This window comes from Branchiostoma belcheri, unplaced genomic scaffold (assembly GCF_001625305.1).
Source record: "Branchiostoma belcheri isolate BF01 breed outbred unplaced genomic scaffold, Haploidv18h27 scaffold21, whole genome shotgun sequence".
Classification (NCBI taxonomy): Eukaryota; Metazoa; Chordata; class Leptocardii; order Amphioxiformes; family Branchiostomatidae; genus Branchiostoma; species Branchiostoma belcheri.
In genome coordinates this window covers 889,787-900,399 of record NW_017803602.1, presented here as the reverse complement: position 1 = coordinate 900,399, position 10,613 = coordinate 889,787, and the positions used below count along the sequence as shown (strand labels likewise).

Below are 10,613 nucleotides of genomic sequence, written 5' to 3'. Positions count from 1 at the left end.
CTTCAGATATTACGGTATGAACAGCAGATGCCGTCACACGGAAACACCATGTATATACAAACGAAAGTCGCTGGGCGTCACTATTATTGAAGACATTGTGCATTGTGTTGACGTTAACAAGATGTTTGATATGTATCATTATTGTCGTATCACGGTTTTTTCTTCACGTTTCTGTATTTCGCAAAGTGCCAATAAATGTAAGAACGATGTCTGTACATCGAATCTTTGTGATGCCATTTCTCTGTTATTTTGTGGGGACGTCCGACTGACTCTTGCCAGTTAGTTACAAACGATGCAGAAGATATGCAGTAGTTGGAAAACAAAGTGATAAAGTGGAAGTCGTTTCGATATGTTTCTTTCTATGTCAGCTTTCAAAATACCGGGTCAACCAGCTTGATACTGACAGAGGGACATTTCTGCATGGAGGGGGGGGGCGACATAGAACACAGGCAGCTTGTAGAACAGGTAATGCCAGATAGGGGGCGGTGTTGGTCTGCCCTGTTATCGGAAATTTCACAAGACATAAAGGTTAAATCATCGGACATGGACGAACCAAAGTACTAGGCATTGAACATGACAAGTTTGTGAGTGGAACCGATACACTAGAGTACAACAGCAATCATGATCGGCGGGTGGAGCAAAATGACTGACACTTTTGACCAATTGCTGACATCACGTGTCCGTAACGCCGAAGAAAAGGACAATTCAGCATTAGATTCGATGCCGTGTACCAGCAATCATTATCCTTCATGCATTACAGGTAGCAATGTGACCACTGACTTTGCGATTTCATTTTGACCAAAAAACAATTAAGTCTGGCTATCCGACCGTGAGATTTATCGGAATTATCACTTGGCCTGCCATCCCGCCCACGCCAACACTTTGCCCGGCGCACACTCCCCCCAAATCATATCAGTCCCTGCCCGACTCAATTTCCTTCCTTCGTCCTTCCCGCGTCCAAAATGGCGTCTGCTTACCATGAACATGATTGACAGGGGTTAGAGGTCAAACAGGTCCCTGCATGACACTTGCTCACTTGGACAGGCCAATTACAAAGGCAACATTAATCTTGGATATACCTGCTCTATATCGCGACATTACCCAAGTATTTGCACAAAGCTTAGTGGTTGATATAACACTGTTGACTATGCCCACCGTTCTCATTGATGGGAGATCGCATTACTCAGTGGCAATGAGCCGGGGAGCAAACAAGAAGCGACAGGTACAGACAGAGGCTAGGGCTTCTGTACGCGATGATTCACGAGCAGTGGTCGTTGTTATCAGTGTGTTCGCTGTACACAAGGCTACCGTAAAAGACCTTTGTGTGAGATGTCGAGACATTCTAAACTTCTACATGTAGGCGTAAAGTTAGAACAATGGGCTTTTGGGTCCGCTCTTGCACGAAACTACAACAAATACTTTCCCCAGTGTCACTCGAAGCCGTGCTGTCAACCGCTATGAGTCGCCAATCTTTAAAACATCGTCTGTTTTGCACCGCCTTTAGAATAAAAATATCAATGTGTGATCTGCTAATACCTTTACTAAGAACACCATATATGTACAACTTAAGGGTCGAACAGCCGATACAATCTTTACAAACCAATTTTCCCTGACTGCTGAAGCTGTAACAAAAATGATGAGGTGCTGAGATTTGAGTTGGGCATGGTTCTGGTCTGCAGAGAAAACCCGAGTCCTTCAAGGGCACTTCTTTTCATGATGCACACTTTGTGGAGTTAGATACACTTCCCTTCCCATGCTGGGGCTGAAAGTAGACGCCCCATGTCACAGTATTCTGTTTGACAATCTAACGATTGTGTTTGCCTATAACAGTCTAAAGTGATCCGTCCTAGACAACAAAGCACGTCGGATTGTCTAGCTCGGCAGGTAGAATCTACATGACGCCCCCTCCCCCCTGACGATCTGCCCCTCACTCGTAGTGTTTCCCTGACCCCGGGTCTCCTTCGATTAAGGTGAGGTCTCATTTGCCCTCCCCTCCACTCAAACGGCCGGCTCCCCGATGAGTTCAGCTGTCTCTCTCCGATCTCTCCTCCCGTCGGGACCTCACGTCCGCCTCTCGGCCCAAATTGAGCGGCTCGGCACGAAGAACAACAAACAGCGAGACTCTATAGAGCCCGGCCGCAGCGCGCCGTCGCAGCAGAAAGGAGGCCTCCGCCACGCGCGGATTCAAACCAGTGACTTCTCTTCGACTGAAAAGTTTGCATTGTGGCATAGTAATGGAGCGCAACCACTGCAGACGTAACGTGTAACCCAAGTCCTTGCCGGACCTTCTCTGTGTTAATCTCTGTGCCTGTAAATCCTTGCCATCACAACCTAGCGCCAGATTATCCGTCATGGATACGTCGTGCTCTACACGTGTTGGGTCCCACGCTCTGCAAAGAGGCCACTTCTTGTGCACCGACCACACACTATCAACACTTGTAGACCACTCTCGCCGTAGTCAACAATCTCGGACCAATAAATAGCATACAACGCAGGGCCAGTTTCTTATAGATTTCTCACTCACACTTACCCGTCTGCAAGTGGCTCGAAAGCTTACCTGTTAATGTTAACACTGTTAATGTTAACAAAGTTTTTTAAAAGGTCGTTAAGATAATTTGTCGATGCCTACGAATTGTATATCATAAAAGGACAAACGCATGAGTACAGAGGGCGTAGCATTTTTTATAAGTCGGGCATACCTACTTATTTAGCTATCCCCGAAAATACATGAGAATACATTTCTTTCTAGCTAAGGTACTAGGTGATGACAAAAAAGTCCATGTGTACCATGAGCATAGAGTACCCTATTAATCGTATTTAGTTTGTCTTAAGATAGCCTTGCTCAAGAACAACTTGACATTACATACACTTTCTCCTGACTGTGTCCACTTGAACCTCCAAGGCAAGTATGTATCAACAACTTTGACTGCTGACAGAGTGATCAGAAGATAAGGGCAAGGTTACGTGTGTAATCGTAATCAATTTTCTGGTGGTTCAGTTCCATGGGATATGTCATGATAAAGTTATAAGACCCAATATTGGCCTCGACAGTTTCTCTGTACCGTGGCACGTTCCATGCCCGGCCCAATTAAGCTGGAATGTACCTACCGGGCACAATCACCAGGTATCCTGTTTCCTACATATCATTTTAAAAGGGAGCAACCATTACATGATTACAGGAAGGCACAAATTAAGGCCTTATATAGATATATTGATGAGATAATGAAGGGGATGAGGTTGTGAAAGAAGAAGAGGGCGATTGACTTTGGATATAAATCTGCAACGAACATCACAAAGAGTGGCTTGTTTGAGCTTGATGGAACTCTTTCAGCAAACCGCGATCAAAAATCAAATGGAAAATCAAACGTCAATCAGTCTGATATGTTGCCTCTACACAGGCCGCGGTCCTTCCGACATCCTTTGTGTTTTTCGATATCAGAACCAAAACATAAGTGACGTATTGACAAATGGTTTGTATGTATGCACATGTGTCCCATGCAATGATAACAGCAATCCGATTGTGATGCGCACAAGCTAAACGCAGAACAACGTTAACGGTGTGCTGATTGAAAAGATATGGGGATCTATCTGATAAGACGTTAGCAATTACAATATCCTTGAGACATAACACCGAAACATACCATGCATGGTATGTGGACAAGATAAAAGTCACTGGAACTTCTCGTCTGTTTCTTTATTAGTCAACTGTTCTGGCGTTTGGCTCTGACATCCCTGTTGACATTGTCGTGAACTTCTTCAATGATATTATGTTTATTGCGCGTTTGATCGTTTTCCATGCTTGACGTAGTACATCATAAACTCATGTCTACTATTTCGGAACTATGTTCCATCCAAGTCCCTGTCTATGATATGTAAGAGACCTGCCCGCTATGATGTATCGGTCCGCTGAGATGTAACTGTCAGCGCCCTATCTGACTTGTCGTTCCCCACCCGTCACCCGCGACGTGGGGCGGCGCCACTCGAGCACACGGGGGGCGCAGCAACCTGTCCAGCTTCTCCTCCTACAATAACTTTACTTTCCCGGGCTTCATCGTCCAACCCGCGTCTGACTGACGAGCTGTCCGGGGCTGTAGATCATTCGGTCCGCGAAACGTGCCTCCTCGCTGGGAAAAATCGGAGCTCTTCGAGCAAGTGAAGTGACGGAACCCCACTGGACGGGACGGTACTCTCGCCGACCTCAAGTTACGCTGAAGTTTACATAAACTAATCAGCTCGAGATTTCGTGTGTTAGAAGCATCCAGGCGAGGTGGAGTGTCGGGCAGGACGACATCATGTCCGACACCAACCAAGACTTCGACTGTAGTAGCAGCGAGGCCTCGTCGCCCGACTCTAAGACCTCTCCCGGCGGGAGAAAGCGTTCCGGTTCGAGGCAGTCCCGCCGGAGGGAACGGCAGCGACCCACGGGCTCCAACGCCGCCCGAGAACGCTCGCGGGTCAAGACGCTACGTTCCGCGTTTCTCGAGCTACAAAAGACGCTTCCTTCCGTCCCACCGGACACGAAGCTGTCCAAACTAGACGTCCTTGTACTTGCTACAACCTACATTGCACATCTCATGAGGACCCTAGACAGTGGTGAGGATACTCCGGAGTCCCGAGCGAAGCAGCATCGCCTGCAGGCCACAGGCTATCTACACCCCGTCAAGGTAGGCACGACTACCCGATTAACTCCGTCAACACTAATCGGTGAAATGTTCAACTTTTTATAGAACAACCGATTGCTCAACAATTAATTTTCTACCTCGAAATGAGACATTTCGTCAAACATTTGACAAACTTACAAAGTGATTGGAGAGTCTCAAGTACTAAATCCTAAATGACTTGATCACGATAAGCTAATTCACACAAAACTTGCATGTCATAAGGTAGGCTGTAGGCACATGTACACAAAGAGGATATTCCCAGTTTTTGACTGTACAGAAGTCGCCAAAGCCAGCAAAGGAAAATCGAGGAAAGTGCGTCATACCTGCAGCCCAAGAGTGCATTAATGGGACATAAACTAATATAAGTGATGATAAGCTGATGACTTTATCTTCACTCAAAACATAAACTGTTTGGAGATCAGCTGAATTTGTTCCGAGGCGGGTTCTGTGTTACCAAACGGCAGTAAAACACCTTCATTTTGGTGCGTACATGTAATTCATGCGACTATCTGGGCACATTTCTATCAACAAAAACTCACTGACAATCCTGTCAGTGTCTTAGATTACCCTTAAAGGACCAGGAGACGTTTCATCAATCGAAGTTTGGAACAACGGAGAGTATAATAATAGAGAGGAGGGTGGGGCACTAGTGGTCAAACTGATATCATTGCTTGTTGATTGTTGTTCTTTGGTAAACAAAAACAACAGGTAAAGTGGCTGTATCTGATTGCCCTCTCGCTTGGATAAAGTGGGTTAATGATATCCACTATTAATCTGTTTGTCCAGTCTCTAATCCATTTCCTGATTTGGGCACTTTTGTACATTCAAGTAAGACTAGGATTTTTTGGGGCTCTGCTTATAAGTTGCAAGGGTGTTGCTAGCCGGGATAAGTGGACAAACCACACAGCACGTGAAGCCTGTTGACTTCTTAACACAACTTCAGAAACCGTAACTCTATCCTGAATAATTTCTCTGCTTTTTAATAAACTAATCGCGACGGCATATCACTCATATAAAGAATGGTCGGTGATCGTGCTCTGAACTGGAGAGGAGCGACCGTCAATTTTTTATCTTTAAGTGTCTTATCAAATAATGCTACACGAGTTCTAGACATTTTCTTCTATCTATAGACGCACCTTATTTCTGACGTCCTGCATGTCAGGAAAAACTGTCTCTACTTGAAGAAGACACAAGACCACAGAACAGCAAATCAATATGCTGGTGTGAGAGGTATCGATGAAAAGACAACTCGTCCTAGGACTTCTCCGAACATGGTGTAGGGGTCGAGAAAATTATTAAACTCAATATAGAAAAAGGATCATGGATATATTTAAGAACCCAGAAACTAGAGAGCAAAGACGGTTTCGAAATTCTTTCTATTTCTAAAGAATTGAATGCGACCAAGTGGTGTAAAGAAAAATTGAAAGAAAATGTTGCATATAGAGCATTTGCTCTGGTAGTTTCAAAGGTGCTGATTATTTCTTCTCAGAAAACCCCTTTCTGACGTACCGATTCAAAAAGGGCGTGACACGTGTGTGTTGATGTAATAATAGTCTTATCAGCTTTTCATAAACATAGACGTGAGCCTAGCAGTGGGGTCTGGTCGGTGAAATTCATTCGAAACTGCGCCGTTGGTCATGTATTGTGGCGGTGACCTAGCTTCGTACACACACACACATGGGTAAAAGATATCTTCATGCACCTTAATATAAACTGGCTATTGTGTACACACCCATTCGAATCCATTTGGAACATATGTAACGGTTATGACTTATCATGATTTGTATAATTAGGGAAATATGAAAATGACCATGTGGAAAGACTTGCTATAGACAGCTATGCATATTAGAGTTAACATACGGACTAATAAACCCGGCTCAGCAGAAGTGATCGAACCGTTTGGATCTCGTTTATAGTAAGATATATATATAGACGCTAAGATACCAAATATTACACATACATATACTAACTAAAGTTACTGTTCAAGATTCAAGCTCAAGCTAAACCAAAAAAGCTACAATTCTGTCATGTTTTCACTAAGCCATGTGGACAGATCTGTTTGCCCCATCTTTCCTACAAGACGTCCCTACCAATAACCATACATATTTAACTTGATAATGATATAATAAACCACAAGAAATATTACATTAAAACGTAATTTCCACAGTGACCTGCTACCCTCTCCGTTCCAAATAGCAGATCAAAGTCGGAAGACGATGAGAATAAATCATACATACATATATCTCCGGAAACCGATCATAGTCCAGTCTTTAAAAGTTAACTTCATGTCAAAGAAAACTACATTGTACTTGCAATTCACGTTAAACATTGTTGCAAAGTTTCACAATACAAGTGTAGGATCTTCTGGAAAACAATTTCCTGATATGGTGATACATGTATGGCCACACAGTATGACTTTTTCCTCCCCCTCTTACTTGAATATACATGTTTTCAGTGGATGGCTAGCTATGGTCTGATTTTATTTAGTACAAATTCTGAAAATAGTTCAACATATGTATGTATATCTAGGATATTCACAAATGAAAGGAAGTTGAACGTAACAATAATCATGCTGTGTCATTTCTAGCACTCCGACCCTACTAACCAACGTTGTTTTGGGCAGTTCGGAAACACTTATGGCCCTAAGCTTATAATCTGTGTTGGAATTTTGCGGAACAGTACAGGATTGACCAGATGCACTTCATTGGGAAAGCGTTAAGATAACAACAATCGAATTAAAGGGTTGTCTTCATTTCCCTCACCCACTACGGCAAAGCACTTTGTCTTCGCATATTCCGGCTTTCTAGTGTGAATAGTGTACAATATCTGTGACTGAACAACATTGGTACATTTCTGACATGCAAATTATGGAATCAACGCAGTATGGAGTAAAGTTGTTACTTGAAATTTGAGGGTTTTTTCGAGTTTCTATTACCTTTGTACACTTAGCGATCCTTTAAACTTTTTTGAACTTTTAGTGCCTGCCTACGGGGAACAATATCACGTGCTACTAGGGAGGGGATTGGGACGAGTAGGGTACAAAATCACTGCTAAGTAGGCTGAGCATAAACATAATTTATTGCTACTATGTCGGATGTTGCAAATGAAAAATGTCTTGAATCCAGAGCCACCGATGTTCACAGCTATGTCGTACGTACTAGTTTGCTATAATGTCAGATTATTGATGACCTTGTTCTTCTCTATGTATGTTTCCTGGAGACCGACGAATTTCAACAGTGTGTACATGAGGCATGCCCCCCTCCCCATATCATGAAGAGCTTGTGACATTTGTCGTAAAATTATGACCTCTCTGAGAGGCACCGAGGCCTTCGGAAAGTCTCTGTTCAAGTCAAGGGCCTTACATGTCGTGCTACTGCAGCTACACTAACATACTACACGTCTGTCGTTATAGGGGGATTAATTAGATGTTTTGATTTGTCCCTGAATGAATGCGGCAGTTTGAATACGCGTGGCCATCATTTTCGGAGATTGTGAAGGCGAGTATGTACAATGTACTAAGTGTTCAATCACGTCCCGTTCGTGTTTTCATCTACTGAAATATTTCGATTGCTTTCGATTTCTTTACTTTAAACGGTCGAGATGAGCTGTACTACAAGTTCGGCACACACCACGGCAGTTGCAAACATTTACTGACATGTTCTATATTTGGCGTCCTTATTGTCCGGTGTGATTTGTCATCTTTCCCCTTCCTGTTGTGAGGGTAACCCTGTAAACATGAACCAGTCGCTCCGAGAGAACTGGTAGTAACCACACAAAGGACATGTACGTGACTCTGCTGGTGTTGGCTCTATAGACAGCTTAGAAATACTCAAGTCTGTTCATGTACAGAGTCACAATGGTCAAGACAAGCTGTATACAGAAGTACTATTGTACCTAACTTCAATCCAGTCAAATTCGACGTACGATATTTTTGTCGTCAAGATGATTCAGACCAACAAATATCACGGCAGACACAGCTGACGACAAGGATCTACAACCTTTTCCCTCACACCTGAATTCTGTATGTCCGTCCGAAGAATATTGTCCCCGGTTTCCGGACATGGATCTGTCATACGGCTGATGTGACAGGGCCTTTGTAGACTCACGACCTCGTTTGAGGTCGAGGATACATGGCTGTGGCCTCTGAACACAAACCATTTCAAATAGCCACACCATAATTGCCTTCGCCAGAAGGTTATGCATTCGGGGTGACTGTAGAAAGTAGCAAAAACAGGGGTACAGGTGACAGTTACTGCGAACTGCTACGGAAACGGTGTTTTCGAGATCATGTGGTAAAAACAAACGGATCGAATGTCAACATCACAAGCATGGGGAACAGGTAGTTGGATGAGATAATGACATACTTGCGTTTACACACTGTAAAAGAATGTACTAGAACATAGCCTAATACGGTCAACCATATCAATGAATGGTCACATGTAAAATTGATTAATCTGAGTATACATTCGGGGACATGTCAAATAAACACAAGAAGACATGATAAAGGCGAAAATCAGGAAAATTAGGAACGGCATTCAAAGATCACCCTTGTCTTAAAATTGTTTAGATAAAGCTGCCAAAATGAGCTAATACCCAGTAAAGTCCTTTACCAACTTTTTGAATGATGCTGTATCCAAAGAAGCAAGCATTTGCAGTTTGAAAGGAAATTATTTTTAGACTTTCGACTTTGCTAACACCTTCGAAGGCTACGACCCAAAACTTCATAGAAAGCCATTGATAACTCATTCGAATCAAACTATCTCATGAAACTCATGCCAGCACAATTCATGTTTAAAAAAAGCTCTCTAAAACGCAGCATTGGCACAGATCATTAGTGCTGCTAGTTTTCTTTTACTGTGGGACTGGAGAGGTCGCAAAGAACTGTGGGTAAGGGGGTGAAGTCTGCGATCTCTGATTGCTTGTTGTTTGTTGTTCTGCAGAAATGGCCGATGAGATCACGACTGTACATCGGCGCCATGGAGAACGCGGCGGCGCTAGCGGAGGGCAGGGAGCCCGAGGAGTGCTCCGGAGGGCTGGACGTCAGAGAGTGTCTCAATTCTTCCGAAGACGAGCAATGCCCCATCCATGCAGCACAATCCCACTAGCACAGACCGTTCCTTTGTACATATCAACTAACACGTGTGTTTCTACTGGACTATGAACTCAACTTCCTAAGTTACATCATTGACAGACAACTGATTCAATTAGTTCTATTCTTGAAGGAGTATGAAAGTAAAACGTCTTCTCTAAGGATGAAGGACGCGGAGCATTCTGGGAGGTTGGAAACCGGATGTGACGCTCATCAAACCATCGTAAAAAGACTGAATGATCTTGGCCAGTTTTTGATTGCAAATAAACGGATCTGCCAGACTATTGTATATATATCTGTAAAGAAACCATATGGAGAAATCTTAACGTAAGTTATTTTCAATCTGACGCATTCATAATTGTACAAAACTTTTGCCTCTGCTCACGACTTGAAGTCTTCCAAATGAACTTTGTAGTAAAACATTGTGCTTCAGAAGATGTGCGTTTAATTTTCTAATACATAATCAATGACACATAGAACTAGATTTCTACGCTTTCAAAGTTCAATGTTCTACATGATACTGTTTTAAGAAGTCACACACTTCAATGACTCTGTACAGCGCTCATTGTTTGTTCGTGAGTACTTATGAAACGTTAATCATATTTCATAAATTGTTTGATACCACATCCTTGTTTCTTGCGTCATTCCGGAAAAAATTGCACATGTTTAGAAACTCCATCTCCTCTCTGTAAGGGCCGGGTAAGATGTGAACTAATGTTTTTGCACGTACAGCTGTAATGTAGCCAGTGGTTACATTCCTGTAGAAGAGGGAACGGAAAAGCCGGAGCCGCGGTTAAGTTGGGAGCGACCTTCGCTGGCTCGGAGGTCCTGCTCACGAAATGACAGGCGTGGAAAGTCGAGCA

The 10,613-nt window shown here is 43.3% G+C and overlaps 1 protein-coding gene across 1 annotated transcript; it reads left to right on the top strand.

The window, feature by feature from the left end:
- The first annotated feature begins 3,972 nt into the window (after positions 1–3,972).
- On the top strand, positions 3,973–10,369 carry LOC109469729 (transcription factor 24-like). The gene is made up of 2 exons (XM_019768316.1): positions 3,973–4,664; positions 9,602–10,369. Exons 1-2 carry the CDS (start codon positions 4,293–4,295, stop codon positions 9,764–9,766), a joined length of 537 nt encoding a protein of 178 aa, XP_019623875.1. The 5' UTR covers positions 3,973–4,292; the 3' UTR covers positions 9,767–10,369.
- Positions 10,370–10,613: the final 244 nt, after the last annotated feature.